The sequence below is a fragment of the Pristiophorus japonicus genome, chromosome 2, assembly GCF_044704955.1.
Source record: "Pristiophorus japonicus isolate sPriJap1 chromosome 2, sPriJap1.hap1, whole genome shotgun sequence".
In the NCBI taxonomy this organism is placed as follows: domain Eukaryota; kingdom Metazoa; phylum Chordata; class Chondrichthyes; family Pristiophoridae; genus Pristiophorus; species Pristiophorus japonicus.
In genome coordinates, this window is record NC_091978.1 from 23,955,596 (window position 1) to 23,980,489 (window position 24,894).

Genomic DNA, 24,894 nt, shown 5'->3' on the forward strand with positions numbered 1-24,894 from the left:
CAAGTCCCAGAGTCTGAGCCGCAACGGCCAGGCTACCCCCCAGGGCTGCTGATCTGTGCTCAGTTAGTTGATCTCAGATGGATTGGCAGGCTGGGTCCTTCAATTGTCATCAACGTTGACGGGGGTGGGGGTGTGGTGGTTAAGGGGGATAAAGTGCACAGTTCCCACTTCTGATCTCGAAAGTTACGTATTGCTCTCGGATGTTTATGGCACTACTGAACTGCTTAGTCGACAGTTTATAAATTAGATTCTTGTGAGATGGCTACATGGCTTGGTGTCGCCCTTGAGCAAGCTCCAAATCAGCCGCAGTTCATTGGCTGTCACTCGGTGGACCAGCATTAACCCTTTGTAAATGCACGGGTCGTAAGGAATATTTCCATAGGTGCGGAAGCCCGCGTGGGAGACCACTTCAATCTTGGCCCTCCGAGCGCATATTCCCACAAAAGCGTCATCAATGGGAAAGAGTTTCTCGGATTTGGAGGCCTGGTACAGTTTGTGGATTGATGTTCCAGACAACAGGTAACCTCCCCCACCGGCGTACGGAGGGTAATGCTCGTTGCCGTACAGAAAGAACGGGATATAGTATTTACTGGACTCGGCCCTCGACGGGTACCAGTTTCGGAAAACGTCCCCCACATAGAGGTCCTGGGAAGCGTTGAAGTCCTTCAGGTATTCCACCACGTTTTTGACGTTGACAAACACGTCGTCGTCACCCTTGAGGACGAAGCTGGCGGCCGGGCAGTGGCGGGAGAACCAGCGCCAGAAGAGGGTCTCCTTCAGCGTGATGTTGAAGAAGGACTCGCGGAAGGCCCACTGGACCACGTCGCCGTGCTCCTCGCTCTCGTGGTCCACCAGGGCCTGCACGTCCTGCGAGCGGATGTGGCTCTCCGTCAGGCCCAGCAGGAAGACGCGGCGCACCCGCACCCCGCCCACCATCCCCTCCCGCCCCCACGTGTCGCGCACCGCGGCCCGGCGGTCGGCATTCTCCGCCAGTGACTTGATCGCCAGCAGCAGGAACGCGTCCTTCCCCCGGCAGTCTCGGACCTCGCGCAGGAGCGGGAAATCCCTGCAGTGTCGGTACATCATGAAGTCCTTGTAGATCGGCTTGAGTTTGGCGGTGAGGTTGTTAAAGGCCAAGCTTGGAAGGCAGGTGACTGGAGCCATTTGCACCGTGGACTGACCGGCAACCCGCTCCTCAGTCCCATTGCTCAAATTCATCGGGGCTGGCGTGACACCGGAACTCCCGATAAACTTCTTGACGTACGATAAAATGGTCACCTTCTTCATCGTGACGTTAACTGGGTTGTAGAGGCTGAAACCAACCATGAGCAGGATTGAAAATATCGTGATGCCTTTCATTCCACGGGATAAAACGGTGATGTTGATATCTGCACATTATAGAGGGGGAAAAAAAAGTTAGACCCTGAAAATTTATTTACAAGAAAAGATAATGGCCTGAAAATTGCAGGCGAACCCTTCTGACCAAAATTCTTTTAACGAAAATACATGCTGGTCCCGGAAAAGGTAGGACTGTTCTAGTTTCACAGTCCAGTGTATGGGAACACATATGTGTATCCTGGGATCACGTGGGCCTGGACCACCAATCACAGTGTAGTATTCTCATTCATAGTATTGGCAGCCCCGAGCTCCGAGCTCCCATTACTATCGATGAGAATACACCTAAAATCAAATAAAACAACACACATAAATAAAAAAAACACTTAACTTTTTTTAAATTAATAGAAATGAATAGAAACCCCATCCTAGACTGGGTGTTGTGCAATGAGAGAGGATTAATTAGCAACCTTGCTGTGCGAGACCCCTTGGGGAAGAGTGACCATAATATGGTAGAATTCTTCATTAAGGTGGAGAGTGACACAGGTAATTCAGAGACTAGGGTCCTGAACTTAAAGAAAAGTAACTTCGATGGTATGAGACGTGAATTGGCTAGGATAGACTGGCGAATGATACTTAAAGGGTTGACGGTGGATAAACATTTAAAGATCACATGGATGAACTTCAATAATTATACATCCCTGTCTGGAGTAAAAATAAAACAGGGAAGGTGGCTCAACCGTGGCCAACAAGGGAAATTAGGGATAGTGTTAAATCCAAGGAAGAGGCATATAAATTGGTCAGAAAAAGCAGCAAATCTGAGGACTGGGAGAAATTTTGAATTCAGCAGAGGAGGATGAAGGGTTTAATTAGGAGGGGTAAAATAGAGTATGAGGTAAGCATGCAAAGAACATAAAAACTGACTGCAAAAGCTTCTGTAGATATATGAAGAGAAACCAATTAGTGAAGACAAATGTAGGTCCCTTGCAGTCAGAATCAGGTGAATTTAGAATGGGGAACAAAGAAATGGCAGACCAATTAAACAAATACTTTGGTTCTGTCTCCACTAAGGAAGACACAAATAACCTTCTGGAAATACTAGGGGACCGAGGGTCTAGAGAGAAGGAGGAACTGAAGAAAATCCTTATTAATCATGAAATTGTGTAAGGGAAATTGATGGGATTGAAGGCCAATAAATCCCGAGGGCCTGATAATCTGCATCCCAGAGTACTTAAGGAAGTGGCCCTAGAAATAGTAGATGCATTGGTGATCATTTTCCAACATTCTATAGACTCTGGATCAGTTCCTATGGATTGGTAGCTAATGCAACCCCAATTTTTAAAAAAGGAGGGAGAGAGAAAACAGGGAATTATAGACTGGTTAGCCTTACATCGGTAGTGGGGAAAATGTTGGAATCAATTATTAAAGATGTAATAGCAGCGCATTTGGAAAGCAGTGACAGGATCGGTCCAAGTCAGCATGGATTTATGAAAGGGAAATCATGCTTGACAAATCTTCTAGAATTTTTTGAGAATGTAACTCGTAAAGTGGACAAGGGAGAACCAGTTGATATGGTGTATTTGGACTTTTAAAAATCTTTTGACAAGGTCCCACTCAAGTAATTAGTGTGCAAAATGAAAGCACATGGTATTGGGGATAATGTATTGACATGGATAGAGAACTGGTTGGCAGACAGGAAGTAAAGAGTCGGAATAAATGGGTCCTTTTCAGAATGACAGGCAATGACTAGGTTCAGTGCTGGGACCCCAGCTATTTGCAATATATATTATGATTAAGACAAAGGAATTCAATGTAATATCTCCAAGTTTGCAGATCACACTAAGCTGGGTGGCAGTGTGAGCTGTGAGGAGGATGCTAAGAGGCTGCAGGGTGATTTAGACAGTTAGGTGAGTGGGCAAATGTATGGCAGATGCAGTATAATGTCGATAAATGTGAGGTTATTGTTGTAGGCGTTGGGCACCTGCTGAATCTATCAAAACACTAGGCATTAGGCACCTGCTGAATATATCTAAACTCATATAGGTTTAAAGTGGCCACATATAAAATGACTGCCCAAGCATGATGGGAGCTCGGTTAGCCAAGTTAGCTAAAGCTGCTGACTGAGCACTGACCCTGCAGAGCCTGGTTTCAGGAATGTCTTGAATCAACAGCTTGAGACAAGATAGTATATAGAACACTGCGGTACCTAGTATGGAATGTCCTCAAGTCAGTGACCCCCATATAGGGTGCCTAGCAACCATAGAGATAAGGAGCTAGGCACCGGCAGAATCCATGAGCAACGAAGTTAAGGGGGGCTTGGAAACATAGAAACATAGAAACATAGAAAATAGGTGCAGGAGTAGGCCATTCGGCCCTTCTAGCCTGCACCGCCATTCAATGAGTTCATGGCTGAACATTCAACTTCAGTACCCCATTCCTGCTTTCTCGCCATACCCCTTGATCCCCCTAGCAGTAAGGACCTCATCTAACTCCTTTTTGAAGGAGAGCATCAAACGAATAGGGATCCGCCCCCAACTGTCACAAACTGATCATGCAGCCCCCTGATTTACCAGGGTTAATTCTATTGGCCCATTTAAACCTATATGTAATCTATAATCATTATGATTGGATTGTGTCCAGCCGAAGTGAGCTGAGTAACTGTAATGAACTATTGTAAAACATATAAATATCGATGAATTTCTTTGTTCGGTGGAGAATGGGTTGCCTGCAGTTAACCAGAGGCTCTCTCCCCGCCGGCGTAATAAAAGCCGTTTTGGCATTGGAACCGACCCAGAGTGTCGAGTGATTCTTGCAGGAAAACATTCGCGCTAACAGTGGCATCACGAACAGGATTTCCCGGAGTCACTGGACGCCCTTGGAAAAAGCCGGGTGAGTATAAAAAATGTTTAATTATAAAGGGTGTGGGAGGTGGAAGCCGGTTGATCGACACGAGGAGACGGTCTAATATCTCAAACCTCTAGCCTGAGCCTGAATTAAGAGGACTTTTGTCTCACGTGATGGCCAGGAACTAAGTAGGCGTAGGGAACACACTTAGACCGTGGGATCGTGATACCGAGCAACATCTCCCGGACCCAGTAGTGTGATTTGAAAATATACCCCGGAGACCAGGCGGTGCACAGCGACCAACGGAAACTAAACCTGTGAACAGGGTCGGACCGACAGACAAAACGGTGGTAGGTAGTCGTTAAGGTGGAGTGGGGCACTGCGGGAATTGCTTAAACGCATTTTAAGAATTGTATAAGTTTGTGTAACAGCAGAACTTGTGACCTGACAGTAGCCAGGAGACGGTCTGCTACAAGTTGCGCTAGGTAGAAAGTGGACCTCTGAGAGTAGATTCCTAATAGTTCTAGTCCTACCCAGGAATGGCCAATAAAGCAAGTAACCTCAAGTGGGAACCAGAAGGGTCCCTTACCCGCCACCTGGCGGGAAAACAAAAGAAACTAATTGAGAAGATGATTAAGTCAGGATGGGACCCCCAGGACCCGCCAGAAAATCGGCGGGAATGGTGGGAGAAGGAAAAGAAAGATAAAAATGAAAAGGCTGTGGTCTTTATACTGTGAGCCCATGTAAAATTAACAGAGGAAGTAAATCAATATGTAAGAAAAAAAAACCTGATTGTGATTATCTTAAGTGAAGTATGTATCCAAGTATAGAGCCAGCTAAACAATAAACTTCGTTGAATGAAAAGAAACTTTTGTGAATGTCTGTCTAGGAATAAGATAAAGAACAGAGAAGGGAAACTGTAATGCCTTTAAAAAAAAAGAAGTGTGTCAAGGCTGCAGGCTGGGGAAGTACACTCCAATTTTCCTTTGTGTAAAACCTTGACGCAAAAGCTTCTAGCTCAGTAAAAAAAAAGAGTTACAAAATTTGAATTGGGATTTTGAGATATTAAGAAAAGGCACAGCAAAATACTGAGATGGATTCAACTAAAAAATATCTTTAATTATTAAATTAAATCTCTTATAGAAAAAAGGAGAAATAAAACTAAAAGGTTTGGAAACAAACTAGAAATACCTTCACGGATCAGATCAAACTCCTGGGCGAGTGGCGAGCTATCTGCAAAGGTGTAAAAGGGACTTTTGAAAAATGTTAAAACAACAAGCTTTAGCAGTTTAGAAAAAACATTGTAACAACCTTGAAAGTGGAATTTGAGATAACGAAAAGCAGCCCTCAAAGCCTACATGCTAGACTCCATTCTAGTTGTGGAGAAAAGAAAAAGATAAAGATGCCACTTTGAAAGTAAACAAATTGAATGAATTTGAAAGAAAAAGTGTCTTCGATTGTCTGATGATTTTAAATTAACAAAGTTACGGAGTCACGAGCCCTCCGTGTAAAATACTATTTGAAGAAAGGTGAACTGAAAAAAAAAAGACGTAATGCACTAATTAGGTGTTGAAAAAAAAGGGGGGTGTTTGTGATGGAAAAATACATAACTTACTAAATACTAGTTGATATTGACTGTGAAAAAGATATTGGTTTAATTGGAAAAAAAAAATTTGGAGGAGGTAAAAGAGACTCTACATTGATAATGATTTTAAATTACGAGAAAGTTTCACTGCAGTTTGAAAAGATTTCCAAAATGGACAGTGTTTATCAAGAAAAGTCCCGAACAGTCTAAACAAGCAGGAGAGTTTTGAAAATAACGAGGAGAAAAGATCTAAGGTATGCGAACTCAGCACAGAAAGAAAAAACTGGGAATTAGAGAATCTTACTGAATTTTTAAATTCTTATAGAAAATGGAACTGGCACGGATGTTTAGATTTTGTGCTGAGAGAGAAATAAAATACAAGATTTGCCCAGTGAACGGGACCATAAAAAACCCCCCGAAATGTTGGAATGTATGAAAATAACGAGAAGAAAAGATCTAAGCTATGTGAACTCAGAACAGAAAGAAAAAATGGAACTGGCACAGAAGTTTAGATTTTGTGCTGAGAGAGAAATTTAAAAAAAAATTTTTAATTTCAGTAAACAAAATAGCTATTAAAAATGTGTGGTCTCGTTTTAAATCAATTTTTTAAAAAAATTCTTTGGCAAGTACTTGAATTAGAAGTTAAGAAAAAATTGGAATTTAATCTAAAATGCTGTCTTTCCTGATGAGAAGACTTTTATTCTAACGGCTTTACTAATGATTTCTGCTGTTTTAACAGATTCCTAATTTCTAAGCAAGTTTTGAAGGCACGAAGACTTAAAAAAAATCGAAATTCGGATGATTACGCAAAGTCACGTAATGACATCAGGCCTTCTTACAAATCTGTCAAGGAGTTAACCCTTTCCATTGACAGCTGTTTTACACTGGACCTTACTAATTTGAATTAAAATAAAGAAGACTCACCTGACAGACAGAGGAAATGGTGGGATATTCAGAATAAAAATAAAACGGAACTAGCTGGTCAAGAGTTAAAAGCTAAGATAAACAGGCTGGAAGAGATGTTTTAAAAAACGGGACCAGACGGATAGTGCAGTGCGCAGCCATAGCACCATCACCTATGGCAATAGAGCCAATGTACCTCACGGTGGGTAGGTGTAGTCCACAAGCCCAACCTAACGGTAAAGCAGACTGGGATGTTTGGAGGAATAGTGGTGGCATTGGTGTTGATTGGAGTTTGGATAATATTTAGATGGGTCATCGTGCAGGCTCGAGCACAGCAGGCTCAAATGCAAAACCGACGGCAGCCCAGACAGGGACATGAAGTGATAGAGATGGTACGACTATAAAGAATATGGATCACCTAATCCTAACCTCCGATTCCACAGAGTGACCGCGACACAAGTAGACCAGAACCTAACACCTGGTGACGACCAGGCTATCTGTTTAAAATTTTCAGATAAAACACTCACCAAGATGGGACCGCAGTGGTGACTTCGACACTGGGGACTCATGATACTGGGAACCTCAAGACTCACGCAAACACTGGATGATACCAACGGATTGCAGTGCACTCAGGAAATAAACAACTACACGAACTATGGAGTCTTGTTTAATTTAACGGATGGAACGTGCATCCCAGCGACTAAGGATTGGAGCAAGGACAGGACTTATTTTAATGCATGGTTACAAGTGAATCCTAATAAGAACAGTGCTCCACGGGTATAAGGAGCAGCTGCATTAAACGGAGGGATGCCAAAGGGCCCGATGAATGTACCTTCGGCATGATTTGCACACCTCCGGGACAGTCCCAGCAATCAGTCATCCGCAAAAAGGGAGTGGGGCTGTGTGGGTACTACGAGGAGGTGGGAGCTGCTGCAATATCATTGTATGGGTGCTTCTCCCCTTCACCGACATCACGCCCCGTACGGGACACTACATTGCCCGAGGAACTGCCTTGTCCAATAAAGACCAAGGGGCCAGAAAATGGGATCGTAATGTACAACGAAGGAGAATTATTGTATGATAATGTTAAGCATGAAATTGTGCCTGTCCTGATCAATATTTCAGGCATCCAGATGCCGGAATGCTGTACAGAACAGTCAAGGAAAATGTACAATGTATTAAGTAGAGTTGTAATGCAGCAGGCTGCCGACGCAATGGGTGCCAGTAGATTCCGAGGACAGGGGTCAGCCCCCAGGATAAAGAGGGGAATAGTTAATGATGTTGCTACCGGTTTCAATACAGGGACCTCCGTAGTAAACTCGATAGATATACAAGGGTTAAACGAGAGGGTGGAACAGCTTAGAGGGGTGATGAAGGGGTTATTAGAAAGGGTGGAGCAAAACCAGGAAGACCAAGCCAACCTAGGAAAGGAGGGTGCCGAAATCCAGTTGGATGGCATCTCAGTCCTGGAAGCTCACACCAAAACCATCAATCACCTCATTGATAGAGAAAAAGAAGATACTGGAAAGCAAAGACAGGGGCAACTCTATCACGCTTATGGTCTGTGGATGGTGGGACAGATCCGCCACAATCTCGATCAGATCCAAAGCGGGGAAGTACCCGATTGGATAGACAGTTCACATTTAGCTCAGTTGGCTAACCAGAGAGTGACACTGGATAATTGTACTCTGAAGGGACTGACCCGAGTATACCCAGCGATTCCAGATTGCCAGATGGGTAGGAATACTGGGATAGGGATAGTCCTGATGATCCCTATAGCCACGCCGGACTCAGGGCCGTTCCCCCTGTACCAACTAGAGAATATCGGAGTAATACGGGAAAATGTCTCCATACGTTACTATCTGACCACCACCTCCGCCGTTCGTCGAAACAACATACTTATTGGGATTTCCCTAACAGAATGCAAGCAAAGGGGGGAGATCACAGTATGCCCTCACCCGGTAGGCCGAGGTGAGCTAGACGAGTGCGGGTTTAACCGAACCGACGGGTGTGTACTAGAAATAGTGCCCGCACACAGGCACTTCGCGAGGGCAGGCTACGGAGGGAAGGGAAGATACTGCGCCTCTACCACAGAACATTCATACCGGTATAATGACCTGCAGTGCCCAATACCGCAGCCAAACCGTGCTTTGCGCCGCTACGACCTGTCACGATCGGGCAAGCGCATATCACCCAGGTCAGGTGCCTGAAGCCCGAAGTTATTGATGTAACCGATCAGCTCTACGATCATTTGCAGGAATAGGATGAGCCAGATCAGGTCCCTATCCCACATCTAACCGAAGTATTATGAGAATTGAGGCTCAGAGTGGGTCAATCCGTAAAGCTCTACCACCAACTACAAACTAAAATCAAAGTACTGGAAGAAGATATCGATATAGACTTACAAAGTCAGAATTGGTGGAGAAAGGTCTGGGACTGGGGAATAAATGTGAACATCCATCCTTGGATTCGAATAATTTCACACATACTGGTCGGGATACAATTGATCTTAGCAATAACATGGGGCATAATGGCCTGCCAGGCATGCAGGCACCACGCACAACGAAGAGGGACCCATGACCAGTCCCTGGATACTAAACAAGCCTGTCGAATAAAGGGGCAGGAGGATTTGGCCTTTGTCAATTTGATTTAAGCAACCGGGACTCCTGAAACCGCGTGACTGGCCAGCACGTTGAGGCAGGGAGTACCGGGCCGTGCACAGAATCTAATAAAGGTAGGGCGGTCGGTTAAAGGGGGACTAGTACTAGTCCCTTTACCGAAAGGGGGGAATTGTTGTAGGCAATAGGCACCTGCTGAATCTATCAAAACACTAGGCATTAGGCACCTGCTGAATATATCTAAACTCATATAGGTTTAAAGTGGCCACATATAAAATGGCTGCCCAAGCATGATGGGAGCTCGGTTAGCCAAGTTAGCTAAAGCTGCTGACTGAGCACTGACCCTGCAGAGCCTGGTTTCAGGAATGTCTTGAATCAACAGCTTGAGACAAGATAGTATATAGAACACTGCGGTACCTAGTGCGGAATGTCCTCAAGTCAGTGACCCCCATATAGGGTGCCTAGCAACCATAGAGATAAGGAGCTAGGCACCGGCAGAATCCATGAGCAACGAAGTTAAGGGGGGCCTGGAGAGCATCAAACGAATAGGGATCCGCCCCCAACTGTCACAAACTGATCATGCAGCCCCCTGATTTACCCGGGTTAATTCTATTGGCCCATTTAAACCTATATGTAATCTATAATCATTATGATTGGATTGTGTCCAGCTGAAGTGAGCTGAGTAACTGTAATGAACTATTGTAAAACATATAAATATCGATGAATTTCTTTGTTCGGTGGAGAATGGGTTGCCTGCAGTTAACCAGAGGCTCTCTCCCCGCCGGCGTAATAAAAGCCGTTTTGGCGTTGGAACCGACCCAGAGTGTCGAGTGATTCTTGCAGGAAAACATTCGCGCTAACAGTGGCATCACGAACAGGATTTCCCGGAGTCACTGGACGCCCTTGGAAAAAGCCGGGTGAGTATAAAAAATGTTTAATTATAAAGGGTGTGGGAGGTGGAAGCCGGTTGATCGACACGAGGAGACGGTCTAATATCTCAAACCTCTAGCCTGAGCCTGAATTAAGAGGACTTTTGTCTCACGTGATGGCCAGGAACTAAGTAGGCGTAGGGAACACACTTAGACCGTGGGATCGTGATACCGAGCAACATCTCCCGGACCCAGTAATGTGATTTGAAAATATACCCCGGAGACCAGGCGGTGCACAGCGACCAACGGAAACTAAACCTGTGATCAGGGTTGGACCGACAGACAAAACGGTGGTAGGTAGTCGTTAAGGTGGCGTGGGGCATTGCGGGAATTGCTTAAACGCGTTTTAAGAATTGTATAAGTTTGTGTAACAGCAGAACTTGTGACCTGACAGTAGCCAGGAGACGGTCTGCTACAAGTTGCGCTAGGTAGAAAGTGGACCTCTGAGAGTAGATTCCTAACGGTTCTAGTCCTACCCAGGAATGGCCAATAAAGCAAGTAACCTCAAGTGGGAACCAGAAGGATCCCTTACCCGCCACCTGGTGGGAAAACAAAAGAAACTAATTAAGAAGATGATTAAGTCAGGATGGGACCCCCAGGACCCGCCAGCAAATCGACGGGAATGGTGGGAGAAGGAAAAGAAAGATAAAAATGAAAAGGCTGTGGTCTTTATACTGTGAGCCCATGTAAAATTAACAGAGGAAGTAAATCAATATGTAAGAAAAAAAAACCTGATTGTGATTATCTTAAGTGAAGTATGTATCCAAGTATAGAGCCAGCTAAACAATAAACTTCGTTGAATGAAAAGAAACTTTTGTGAATGTCTGTCTAGGAATAAGATAAAGAACAGAGAAGGGAAACTGTAATGCCTTTTAAAAAAAAGAAGTGTGTCGAGGCTGCAGGCTGGGGAAGTACACTCCAATTTTCCTTTGTGTAAAACCTTGACGCAAAAGCTTCTAGCTCAGTAAAAAAAAAGAGTTACAAAATTTGAATTGGGATTTTGAGATATTAAGAGAAGGCACAGCAAAATACTGAGATGGATTCAACTAAAAAATATATTTAATTATTAAATTAAATCTCTTATAGAAAAAAGGAGAAATAAAACTAAAAGGTTTGGAAACAAACTAGAAATACCTTCACGGATCAGATCAAACTCCTGGGCGAGTGGCGAGCTATCTGCAAAGGTGTAAAAGGGACTTTTGAAAAATGTTAAAACAACAAGCTTTAGCAGTTTAGAAAAAACATTGTAACAACCTTGAAAGTGGAATTTGAGATAACGAAAAGCAGCCCTCAAAGCCTACATGCTAGACTCCATTCTAGTTGTGGAGAAAAGAAAAAGATAAAGATGCCACTTTGAAAGTAAACAAATTGAATGAATTTGAAAGAAAAAGTGTCTTCGATTGTCTGATGATTTTAAATTAACAAAGTTACGGAGTCACGAGCCCTCCGTGTAAAATACTATTTGAAGAAAGGTGAACTGAAAAAAAAAAGACGTAATGCACTAATTAGGTGTTGAAAAAAAAGGGGGGTGTTTGTGATGGAAAAATACATAACTTACTAAATACTAGTTGATATTGACTGTGAAAAAGATATTGGTTTAATTGGAAAAAAAAAATTTGGAGGAGGTAAAAGAGACTCTACATTGATAATGATTTTAAATTACGAGAAAGTTTCACTGCAGTTTGAAAAGATTTCCAAAATGGACAGTGTTTATCAAGAAAAGTCCCGAACAGTCTAAACAAGCAGGAGAGTTTTGAAAATAACGAGGAGAAAAGATCTAAGGTATGCGAACTCAGCACAGAAAGAAAAAACTGGGAATTAGAGAATCTTACTGAATTTTTAAATTCTTATAGAAAATGGAACTGGCACGGATGTTTAGATTTTGTGCTGAGAGAGAAATAAAATACAAGATTTGCCCAGTGAACGGGACCATAAAAAACCCCCCGAAATGTTGGAATGTATGAAAATAACGAGAAGAAAAGATCTAAGCTATGTGAACTCAGAACAGAAAGAAAAAATGGAACTGGCACAGAAGTTTAGATTTTGTGCTGAGAGAGAAATTTTAAAAAACATTTGAATTTCAGTAAACAAAATAGCTATTAAAAATGTGTGGTCTCGTTTTAAATCAATTTAAAAAAAAAATTCTTTGGCAAGTACTTGAATTAGAAGTTAAGAAAAAATTGGAATTTAATCTAAAATGCTGTCTTTCCTGATGAGAAGACTTTTATTCTAACGGCTTTACTAATGATTTCTGCTGTTTTAACAGATTCCTAATTTCTAAGCAAGTTTTGAAGGCACGAAGACTTAAAAAAAATCGAAATTCGGATGATTACGCAAAGTCACGTAATGACATCAGGCCTTCTTACAAATCTGTAAAGGAGTTAACCCTTTCCATTGACAGCTGTTTTACACTGGAACTTACTAATTTGAATTAAAATAAAGAAGACTCACCTGACAGACAGAGGAAATGGTGGGATATTCAGAATAAAAATAAAATGGAACTAGCTGGTCAAGAGTTAAAAGCTAAGATAAACAGGCTGGAAGAGAAGTTTTAAAAAACGGGACCAGACGGATAGTGCAGTGCGCAGCCATAGCACCATCACCTATGGCAATAGAGCCAATGTACCCCACGGTGGGTAGGTGTAGTCCACAAGCCCAACCTAACGGTAAAGCAGACTGGGATGTTTGGAGGAATAGTGGTGGCATTGGTGTTGATTGGAGTTTGGATAATATTTAGATGGGTCATCGTGCAGGCTCGAGCACAGCAGGCTCAAATGCAAAACCGACGGCAGCCCAGACAGGGACATGAAGGATAGAGATGGTACGACTATAAAGAATATGGATAACCTAATCCTTACCTCCGATTCCACAGAGTGACCGCGACACAAGTAGACCAGAACCTAACATCTGGTGACGACCAGGCTATCTGTTTAAAATTTTCAGATAAAACACTCACCAAGATGGGACCGCAGTGGTGACTTCGACACTGGGGACTCATGATACTGGGAACCTCATGACTCACGCAAACACTGGATGATACCAACGGATTGCAGTGCACTCAGGAAATAAACAACTACACGAACTATGGAGTCTTGTTTAATTTAACGGATGGAACGTGCATCCCAGCGACTAAGGATTGGAGCAAGGACAGGACTTATTTTAATGCATGGTTACAAGTGAATCCTAATAAGAACAGTGCTCCACGGGTATAAGGAGCAGCTGCATTAAACGGAGGGATGCCAAAGGGCCCGATGAATGTACCTTCGGCATGATTTGCACACCTCCGGGACAGTCCCAGCAATCAGTCATCCGCAAAAAGGGAGTGGGGCTGTGTGGGTACTACGAGGAGGTGGGAGCTGCTGCAATATCATTGTATGGGTGCTTCTCCCCTTCACCGACATCACGGCCCGTACGGGACACTACATTGCCCGAGGAACTGCCTTGTCCAATAAAGACCAAGGGGCCAGAAAATGGGATCGTAATGTACAACGAAGGAGAATTATTGTATGATAATGTTAAGCATGAAATTGTGCCTGTCCTGATCAATATTTCAGGCATCCAGATGCCGGAATGCTGTACGGAACAGTCAAGGAAAATGTACAATGTATTAAGTAAAGTTGTAATGCAGCAGGCTGCCGATGCAATGGGTGCCAGTAGATTCCGAGGACAGGGGTCAGCCCCCAGGGTCAAGAGGGGAATAGTTAATGATGTTGCTACCGGTTTCAATACAGGGACCTCCGTAGTAAACTCGATAGATATACAAGGGTTAAACGAGAGGGTGGAGCAGCTTAGAGGGGTGATGTATGGGTTATTAGAAAGGGTGGAGCAAAACCAGGAAGACCAAGCCAACCTAGGAAAGGAGGGTGCCGAAATCCAGTTGGATGGCATCTCAGTCCTGGAAGCTCACGCCAAAACCATCAATCACCTCATTGATAGAGAAAAAGAAGATACCGGAAAGCAAAGACAGGGGCAACTCTGTCACGCTTATGGTCTGTGGATGGTGGGACAGATCCGCCACAATCTCGATCAGATCCAAAGCGGGGAAGTACCCGATTGGATAGACAGTTCACATTTAGCTCAGTTGGCTAATCAGAGGGGGACACTGGATAATTGTACTCTGAAGGGACTGACCCGAGTATACCCAGCGATTCCAGATTGCCAGATGGGTAGGAATACTGGGATAGGGATAGTCCTGATGATCCCTATAGCCACGCCGGACTCAGGGCCGTTCCCCCTGTACCAACTAGAGAATAGCGGAGTAATACGGGAAAATGTCTCCATACCTTACTATCTGACCACCACCTCTGCCGTTCGTCGAAACAACATACTTATTGGGATTTCCCTAACAGAATGCAAGCAAAGGGGGGAGATCACAGTATGCCCTCACCCGGTAGGCCGAGGTGAGCTAGACGAGTGCGGGTTTAACCGAACCGACGGGTGTGTACTAGAAATAGTGCCCGCACACAGGCACTTCGTGAGGGCAGGCTACGGAGGGAAGGGAAGATACTGCGCCTCTACCACAGAACATTCATACCAGTATAATGACCTGCAGTGCCCAATACCGCAGCCAAACCGTGCTTTGCGCCGCTACGACCTGTCACGATCGGGCAAGCGCATATCACCCAGGTCAGGCGCCTGAAGCCTGAAGTTATTGATGTAACCGATCAGCTCCACGATCATTTACAGGAATAGGACGAGCCAGATCAGGTCCCTATCCCACATCTAACCGAAGTATTATGAGAATTGAGGCTCAGAGTGGGTCAATCCGTAAAGCTCTACCACCAACTACAAACTAAAATCAAAGTACTGGAAGAAGATATCGATATAGACTTACAAAGTCAGAATTGGTGGAGAAAGGTCTGGGACTGGGGAATAAATGTGAACATCCATCCTTGGATTCGAATAATTTCACACATACTGGTCGGGATACAATTGATCTTAGCAATAACATGGGGCATAATGGCCTGCCAGGCATGCAGGCACCACGCACAACGAAGAGGGACCCATGACCAGTCCCTGGATACTAAACAAGCCTGTCGAATAAAGGGGCAGGAGGATTTGGCCTTTGTCAATTTGATTTAAGCAACCGGGACTCCTGAAACCGCGTGACTGGCCAGCACGTTGAGGCAGGGAGTACCGGGCCGTGCACAGAATCTAATAAAGGTAGGGCGGTCGGTTAAAGGGGGACTAGTACTAGTCCCTTTACCGAAAGGGGGGAATTGTTGTAGGCAATAGGCACCTGCTGAATCTATCAAAACACTAGGCATTAGGCACCTGCTGAATATATCTAAACTCATATAGGTTTAAAGTGCCCACATATAAAATGGCTACCCAAGCATGATGGGAGCTCGGTTAGCCAAGTTAGCTAAAGCTGCTGACTGAGCACTGACCCTGCAGAGCCTGGTTTCAGGAATGTCTTGAATCAACAGCTTGAGACAAGATAGTATATAGAACACTGCGGTACCTAGTACGGAATGTCCTCAAGTCAGTGACCCCCATATAGGGTGTCTAGCAACCATAGAGATAAGGAGCTAGGCACCGGCAGAATCCATGAGCAACGAAGTTAAGGGGGGCCTGGAGAGCATCAAACGAATAGGGATCCGCCCCCAACTGTCACAAACTGATCATGCAGCCCCCTGATTTACCAGGGTTAATTCTATTGGCCCATTTAAACCTATATGTAATCTATAATCATTATGATTGGATTGTGTCCAGCTTAAGTGAGCTGAGTAACTGTAATGAACTATTGTAAAACATATAAATATCGATGAATTTCTTTGTTCGGTGGAGAATGGATTGCCTGCAGTTAACCAGAGGCTCTCTCCCCGCCGGCGTAATAAAAGCCGTTTTGGCGTTGGAACCGACCCAGAGTGTCGAGTGATTCTTGCAGGAAAACATTCGCGCTAACAGTGGCATCACGAACAGGATTTCCCGGAGTCACTGGACGCCCTTGGAAAAAGCCGGGTGAGTATAAAAAATGTTTAATTATAAAGGGTGTGGGAGGTGGAAGCCGGTTGATCGACACGAGGAGACGGTCTAATATCTCAAACCTCTAGCCTGAGCCTGAATTAAGAGGACTTTTGTCTCACGTGATGGCCAGGAACTAAGTAGGCGTAGGGAACACACTTAGACCGTGGGATCGTGATACCGAGCAACATCTCCCGGACCCAGTAGTGTGATTTGAAAATATACCCCGGAGACCAGGCGGTGCACAGCGACCAACGGAAACTAAACCTGTGATCAGGGTTGGACCGACAGACAAAACGGTGGTAGGTAGTCGTTAAGGTGGCATGGGGCATTGCGGGAATTGCTTAAACGCGTTTTAAGAATTGTATAAGTTTGTGTAACAGCAGAACTTGTGACCTGACAGTAGCCAGGAGACGGTCTGCTACAAGTTGCGCTAGGTAGAAAGTGGACCTCTGAAAGTAGATTCCTAACGGTTCTAGTCCTACCCAGGAATGGCCAATAAAGCAAGTAACCTCAAGTGGGAACCAGAAGGGTCCCTTACCCGCCACCTGGCGGGAAAACAAAAGAAACTAATTAAGAAGATGATTAAGTCAGGATGGGACCCCCAGGACCCGCCAGCAAATCGACGGGAATGGTGGGAGAAGGAAAAGAAAGATAAAAATGAAAAGGCTGTGGTCTTTATACTGTGAGCCCATGTAAAATTAACAGAGGAAGTAAATCAATATGTAAGAAAAAAAAACCTGATTGTGATTATCTTAAGTGAAGTATGTATCCAAGTATAGAGCCAGCTAAACAATAAACTTCGTTGAATGAAAAGAAACTTTTGTGAATGTCTGTCTAGGAATAAGATAAAGAACAGAGAAGGGAAACTGTAATGCCTTTTAAAAAAAAGAAGTGTGTCGAGGCTGCAGGCTGGGGAAGTACACTCCAATTTTCCTTTGTGTAAAACCTTGACGCAAAAGCTTCTAGCTCAGTAAAAAAAAAGAGTTACAAAATTTGAATTGGGATTTTGAGATATTAAGAGAAGGCACAGCAAAATACTGAGATGGATTCAACTAAAAAATATATTTAATTATTAAATTAAATCTCTTATAGAAAAAAGGAGAAATAAAACTAAAAGGTTTGGAAACAAACTAGAAATACCTTCACGGATCAGATCAAACTCCTGGGCGAGTGGCGAGCTATCTGCAAAGGTGTAAAAGGGACTTTTGAAAAATGTTAAAACAACAAGCTTTACCAGTTTAGAAAAAACATTGTAACAACCTTGAAAGTGGAATTTGAGATAACGAAAAGCAGCCCTCAAAGCCTACATGCTAGACTCCATTCTAGTTGTGGAGAAAAGAAAAAGATAAAGATGCCACTTTGAAAGTAAACAAATTGAATGAATTTGAAAGAAAAAGTGTCTTCGATTGTCTGATGATTTTAAATTAACAAAGTTACGGAGTCACGAGCCCTCCGTGTAAAATACTATTTGAAGAAAGGTGAACTGAAAAAAAAAAGACGTAATGCACTAATTAGGTGTTGAAAAAAAAGGGGGGTGTTTGTGATGGAAAAATACATAACTTACTAAATACTAGTTATATTGACTGTGAAAAAGATATTGGTTTAATTGGAAAAAAAAAATTTGGAGGAGGTAAAAGAGACTCTACATTGATAATGATTTTAAATTACGAGAAAGTTTCACTGCAGTTTGAAAAGATTTCCAAAATGGACAGTGTTTATCAAGAAAAGTCCCGAACAGTCTAAACAAGCAGGAGAGTTTTGAAAATAACGAGGAGAAAAGATCTAAGGTATGCGAACTCAGCACAGAAAGAAAAAACTGGGAATTAGAGAATCTTACTGAATTTTTAAATTCTTATAGAAAATGGAACTGGCACGGATGTTTAGATTTTGTGCTGAGAGAGAAATAAAATACAAGATTTGCCCAGTGAACGGGACCATAAAAAACCCCCCGAAATGTTGGAATGTATGAAAATAACGAGAAGAAAAGATCTAAGCTATGTGAACTCAGAACAGAAAGAAAAAATGGAACTGGCACAGAAGTTTAGATTTTGTGCTGAGAGAGAAATTTTAAAAAACATTTGAATTTCAGTAAACAAAATAGCTATTAAAAATGTGTGGTCTCGTTTTAAATCAATTTAAAAAAAAAATTCTTTGGCAAGTACTTGAATTAGAAGTTAAGAAAAAATTGGAATTTAATCTAAAATGCTGTCTTTCCTGATGAGAAGACTTTTATTCTAACGGCTTTACTAATGATTTCTGCTGTTTTAACAGATTCCTAATTTCTAAGCAAGTTTTGAAGGCACGAAGACTTAAAAAAAATCGAAATTCGGATGATTACGCAAAGTCACGTAATGACATCAGGCCTTCTTACAAATCTGTAAAGGAGTTAACCCTTTCCATTGACAGCTGTTTTACACTGGAACTTACTAATTTGAATTAAAATAAAGAAGACTCACCTGACAGACAGAGGAAATGGTGGGATATTCAGAATAAAAATAAAATGGAACTAGCTGGTCAAGAGTTAAAAGCTAAGATAAACAGGCTGGAAGAGAAGTTTTAAAAAACGGGACCAGACGGATAGTGCAGTGCGCAGCCATAGCACCATCACCTATGGCAATAGAGCCAATGTACCCCACGGTGGGTAGGTGTAGTCCACAAGCCCAACCTAACGGTAAAGCAGACTGGGATGTTTGGAGGAATAGTGGTGGCATTGGTGTTGATTGGAGTTTGGATAATATTTAGATGGGTCATCGTGCAGGCTCGAGCACAGCAGGCTCAAATGCAAAACCGACGGCAGCCCACAGGGACATGAAGGATAGAGATGGTACGACTATAAAGAATATGGATAACCTAATCCTTACCTCCGATTCCACAGAGTGACCGCGACACAAGTAGACCAGAACCTAACACCTGGTGACGACCAGGCTATCTGTTTAAAATTTTCAGATAAAACACTCACCAAGATGGGACCGCAGTGGTGACTTCGACACTGGGGACTCATGATACTGGGAACCTCACGACTCACGCAAACACTGGATGATACCAACGGATTGCAGTGCACTCAGGAAATAAACAACTACACGAACTATGGAGTCTTGTTTAATTTAACGGATGGAACGTGCATCCCAGCGACTAAGGATTGGAGCAAGGACAGGACTTATTTTAATGCATGGTTACAAGTGAATCCTAATAAGAACAGTGCTCCACGGGTATAAGGAGCAGTTGCATTAAACGGAGGGATGCCAAAGGGCCCGATGAATGTACCTTCGGCATGATTTGCACACCTCCGGGACAGTCCCAGCAATCAGTCATCCGCAAAAAGGGAGTGGGGCTGTGTGGGTACTACGAGGAGGTGGGAGCTGCTGCAATATAATTGTATGGGTGCTTCTCCCCTTCACCGACATCACGCCCCGTACGGGACACTACATTGCCCGAGGAACTGCCTTGTCCAATAAAGACCAAGGGGCCAGAAAATGGGATCGTAATGTACAACGAAGGAGAATTATTGTATGATAATGTTAAGCATGAAATTGTGCCTGTCCTGATCAATATTTCAGGCATCCAGATGCCGGAATGCTGTGCGGAACAGTCAAGGAAAATGTACAATGTATTAAGTAAAGTTGTAATGCAGCAGGCTGCCGATGCAATGGGTGCCAGTAGATTCCGAGGACAGGGGTCAGCCCCCAGGGTCAAGAGGGGAATAGTTAATGATGTTGCTACCGGTTTCAATACAGGGACCTCCGTAGTAAACTCGATAGATATACAAGGGTTAAACGAGAGGGTGGAGCAGCTTAGAGGGGTGATGTATGGGTTATTAGAAAGGGTGGAGCAAAACCAGGAAGACCAAGCCAACCTAGGAAAGGAGGGTGCCGAAATCCAGTTGGATGGCATCTCAGTCCTGGAAGCTCACGCCAAAACCATCAATCACCTCATTGATAGAGAAAAAGAAGATACCGGAAAGCAAAGACAGGGGCAACTCTGTCACGCTTATGGTCTGTGGATGGTGGGACAGATCCGCCACAATCTCGATCAGATCCAAAGCGGGGAAGTACCCGATTGGATAGACAGTTCACATTTAGCTCAGTTGGCTAATCAGAGGGGGACACTGGATAATTGTACTCTGAAGGGACTGACCCGAGTATACCCAGCGATTCCAGATTGCCAGATGGGTAGGAATACTGGGATAGGGATAGTCCTGATGATCCCTATAGCCACGCCGGACTCAGGGCCGTTCCCCCTGTACCAACTAGAGAATAGCGGAGTAATACGGGAAAATGTCTCCATACCTTACTATCTGACCACCACCTCTGCCGTTCGTCGAAACAACATACTTATTGGGATTTCCCTAACAGAATGCAAGCAAAGGGGGGAGATCACAGTATGCCCTCACCCGGTAGGCCGAGGTGAGCTAGACGAGTGCGGGTTTAACCGAACCGACGGGTGTGTACTAGAAATAGTGCCCGCACACAGGCACTTCGCGAGAGCAGGCTACGGAGGGAAGGGAAGATACTGCGCCTCTACCACAGAACGTTCATACCGGTATAATGACCTGCAGTGCCCAATACCACAGCCAAACCGTGCTTTGCGCCGCTACGACCTGTCACGATCGGGCAAGCGCATATCATCCAGGTCAGGCGCCTGAAGCCCGAAGTTATTGATGTAACCGATCAGCTCCATGATCATTTGCAGGAGTAGGACGAGCCAGATCAGGTCCCTATCCCACATCTAACCGAAGTATTATGAGAATTGAGGCTCAGAGTGGGTCAATCCGTAAAGCTCTACCACCAACTACAAACTAAAATCAAAGTACTGGAAGAAGATATCGATATAGACTTACAAAGTCAGAATTGGTGGAGAAAGGTCTGGGACTGGGGAATAAATGTGAACATCCATCCTTGGATTCGAATAATTTCACACATACTGGTCGGGATACAATTGATCTTAGTAATAACATGGGGCATAATGGCCTGCCAGGCATGCAGGCACCACGCACAACGAAGAGGGACCCATGACCAGTCCCTGGATACTAAACAAGCCTGTCGAATAAAGGGGCAGGAGGATTTGGCCTTTGTCAATTTGATTTAAGCAACCGGGACTCCTGAAACCGCGTGACTGGCCAGCACGTTGAGGCAGGGAGTACCGGGCCGTGCACAGAATCTAATAAAGGTAGGGCGGTCGGTTAAAGGGGGACTAGGACTAGTCCCTTTACCGAAAGGGGGGAATTGTTGTAGGCAATAGGCACCTGCTGAATCTATCAAAACACTAGGCATTAGGCACCTGCTGAATATATCTAAACTCATATAGGTTTAAAGTGGCCACATATAAAATGGCTGCCCAAGCATGATGGGAGCTCGGTTAGCCAAGTTAGCTAAAGCTGCTGACTGAGCACTGACCCTGCAGAGCCTGGTTTCAGGAATGTCTTGAATCAACAGCTTGAGACAAGATAGTATATAGAACACTGCGGTACCTAGTACGGAATGTCCTCAAGTCAGTGACCCCCATATAGGGTGCCTAGCAACCATAGAGATAAGGAGCTAGGCACCGGCAGAATCCATGAGCAACGAAGTTAAGGGGGGCCTGGAGAGCATCAAACGGATAGGCATCCGCCCCCAACTGTCACAAACTGATCATGCAGCCCCCTGATGTACCAGGGTTAATTCTATTGGCCCATTTAAACCTATATGTAATCTATAATCATTATGATTGGATTGTGTCCAGCCGAAGTGAGCTGAGTAACTGTAATGAACTATTGTAAAACATATAAATATCGATGAATTTCTTTGTTCGGTGGAGAGTAGAGTGTCTGGAGTTAACCAGAAGCTCTCTCCCCGCCGGCGTAATAAAAGCCGTTTTGGCATTGGAACCGACCCAGAGTGTCGAGTGATTCTTGCAGGAAAACATTCGCGCTAACAGTTATCCACTTTGGTGACAAAAACAGGAAGGCAGAATATTATCTGAATGGCGACAGATTAGGTAAAGGGGAGGTGCAATGAGACCTAGGTGTCATGGTACATTAGTCATTAAAATTTGGCATGCAGGTGCAGCAGGCGTTGAAGAAGGCAAATGGCATGTTGGCCTTCATAGCGAGAGGATTTGAGTATAGGAGCAGGGAGGACTTACTGCAGTTGTACAGGGTCTTGGTGAGGCTACACCTTGAATATTGTGTCCAGTTTTGGTCTCCTAATCTGAGGAAGGACATTCTTGCTATTGAGTGAGTGCAGCAAAGGTTCACCAGACTGATTCCCGGGATGGCAGGACTGACATATGAAGAAAGACTGGATCGACTAGGCTTATATTCACTGGAATTTAGAAGAATGAGAGGGGATCTCATAGAAACATATAAAATTCTGACGGGATTGGACAGGCTAGATGCAGGAAGAATGTTCCTGATGTTGGGGAAGTCCAGAACCAGGGGTCACAGTCTAAGCCATTTAGGACTGAAATGAGGAGAAACCTCTTCACTCAGAGAATTGTGAACCTGTGGAATTCTCTACCGCAGAAAGTTGTTGAGGTCAGTTCGTTGGATATATTCAAAAGGGAGTTAGATGTGGCCCTTACAGCTAAAGGGCTCAAGGGGTATAGAGAGAAAGCAGGAATGGGGTACTGAAGTTGCATGATCAGCCATGATCATATTGAATGATGGAGCAGGCTCGAGGTGCCAAATGGCCTACTCCTGCACCTATTTTCTGTTTCTATGTAAATTAAATGTTTTAGAGAAAAAATTATTTTTTTGAATTTAAAAAAAGTATATTTTAATAGTGTTCAAAATAAACTTACCTTCATAGACAAAGTTTTTAACGTAAAAATATGTAATTTTTTATATGATTTTAAACTCTTACGTTGGAAAAAGTAGGCTATATGCCTACTGTTCCTAGGCGTAAGAGTTTGAAGGACATTCGCTGGGCAAGAGTTGGGCAAATATCCCAAATCTCCGCCCGCGAATGTCCTTCTCCAGGAAGACGTTTCAACAGATCGCAAAAGCTGGTTCTCGGCGCATGGCGTACCGAGAACCAGAATTTGCGGGGCCTCTTCGGGTGTGTGTGCACATCGTATGCACCTGGAGAGGCTGCAAATTTCGGGCCTATATTTAAAACAATGAGTTGTTATTTCTGAATTATGAGTGCACAATATTCTTCTTCGCAAAGCTGTTGAGGCTGGGGAGAGGGGTTTCAATTGTAAACTTCAAAACCAAGTTTAATTGATTTTTATTCAGGAAGGGCATTAAGGTATATGGAACCCAAGGTGGGTTGATGATCAGTCATGCTCTAATAGAATGGCAGAACAGGCTCGAGGGACTGAATGGCCCACTTCCGGTCCTAAATTGTAGAAATTTCAGCTCATCATGCCCATCCTGCTGCTACCTCCACATTGATGGTTAGATACACTCGCTTGTTGGAGATAGTCATTGCCTGACACTTGTGTGGCGCAAATGTTACTTGCCACTTATCAGCCTAAGGCTAAGTGTCGGCCAGGTCTTGCTGCATGTGGGCATGGACTGCTTCATTATCTGAGGAGTTGTGAATGACTGTGCAGTCACCCCACTTCTGACCTTATGATGGAGAGAAGGTCAGTGATGAAGCAGCTGGAGATGGTTAGGCCTAGGTCACTGCCCTGAGGAACTCCTACAGCGATATCCTGGGGCTGGGATGATTAACCTCCAACAACCACAACCATCTTCCTGTGTACTCAGTATGATTCCAGCCAGTGGAGAGTTTCCCCGTGATTCCCATTGACTTCAGTTTTACTAGGGCTCCTTGATGGCACACTCGGTCTAATGCTGCCTTGATGTCAAGGGCAGTCACTCTCACCTCACCTCTGGAATTCAACTCTTTTGTCCATGTTTGGACCAAGGCTGTAATGGGGTCTGGAGTCAGGTGGTTTTGGTGGAACCCAAATTGGGCATCGGTGAGCAGGTTATTGGTGAGTAAGTGTCGCTTGATAGCGCTGTCGACAATAGCTTCCATCACTTTGCTGATGATTGAGAGTAGACTGATGGGACGGTATTGGCCAGATTGGATTTAAGAATGTAAGAACCGAAGAACATCGGAAATAGGAGCTGGAGTAGAGCATACAGCCCCTCGAGCCTGCTCCGCCATTCAATAAGATCATGGCTGATCATCGACATCAACTCCACTTTCCCATTCAATCTCCATATCCCTTGATTCCCCGAGACTCAAAAAATCTATCTATCTCAACCTGGAATATATTCAGATACTCAGCATCCACAGCCCTCTGGGACAGAGAATTCCAAAGAGTCACAAACCTTTTTGTGGACAGGACATACCTGGGCGGTTTTCCACATTGTCGGATAGATGCCAGTGTTGTAGCTGTACTGGAACAGCTTGGCTAGTTTTATATATCAAAATGTCCCAGGGCACTTCACAGAAATGCAATCAGGAAAAAATGGAAGCTGAACCAAAGATGGAGATATTAGGAGGGGTGGCCTAAAAGCTTGGTCAAAGAGGTGGGTTTTAAGGAGGGTCTTAAAGGAAGGGACAGAGGTGGAGAGGTTTACGAAGGGAATTCTAGAGCTTAGGGTCTGGATGGATGAAGATCATCACCAATGGTGGGTGAAGGATGTTGAGCATGCACCAGAGGCCAACATCAGAGGAATGTTGAATTCTGGATGGTTGTCGGGCTGGAGGAGCTGACAGAGCTAGGGAGGAGCAAGGCCATTAAACACAAGGAAGAAAATGTTAAGTTGGAAGTG

General features: G+C 44.1%; 1 protein-coding gene across 1 annotated transcript; it reads right to left on the reverse strand.

The window, feature by feature from the left end:
• Window positions 1–243: 243 nt before the first annotated feature.
• LOC139228501 (N-acetyllactosaminide beta-1,3-N-acetylglucosaminyltransferase 4-like) lies at window positions 244–24,148 on the reverse strand. The gene is made up of 2 exons (XM_070859571.1): window positions 23,998–24,148; window positions 244–1,388 (listed from the first exon to the last, which is right to left on the reverse strand). The coding sequence occupies exons 1-2, from the start codon at window positions 24,146–24,148 to the stop codon at window positions 244–246; spliced, it is 1,296 nt and encodes a 431-aa protein (XP_070715672.1).
• Window positions 24,149–24,894: the final 746 nt, after the last annotated feature.

Excerpts from the sequence above, each read along its gene's own strand:
- LOC139228501 (XM_070859571.1), bottom strand. The coding sequence starts at position 24,148 with ATGGAAGCTATTGTCGACAGCGCTATCAAGCGACACTTACTCACCAAT. Across the intron at positions 1,389-23,997 it reads AAAAGAGTTGAATTCCAGAG|ATATCAACATCACCGTTTTA; the intron begins GTGAGGTGAGAG and ends TATAATGTGCAG.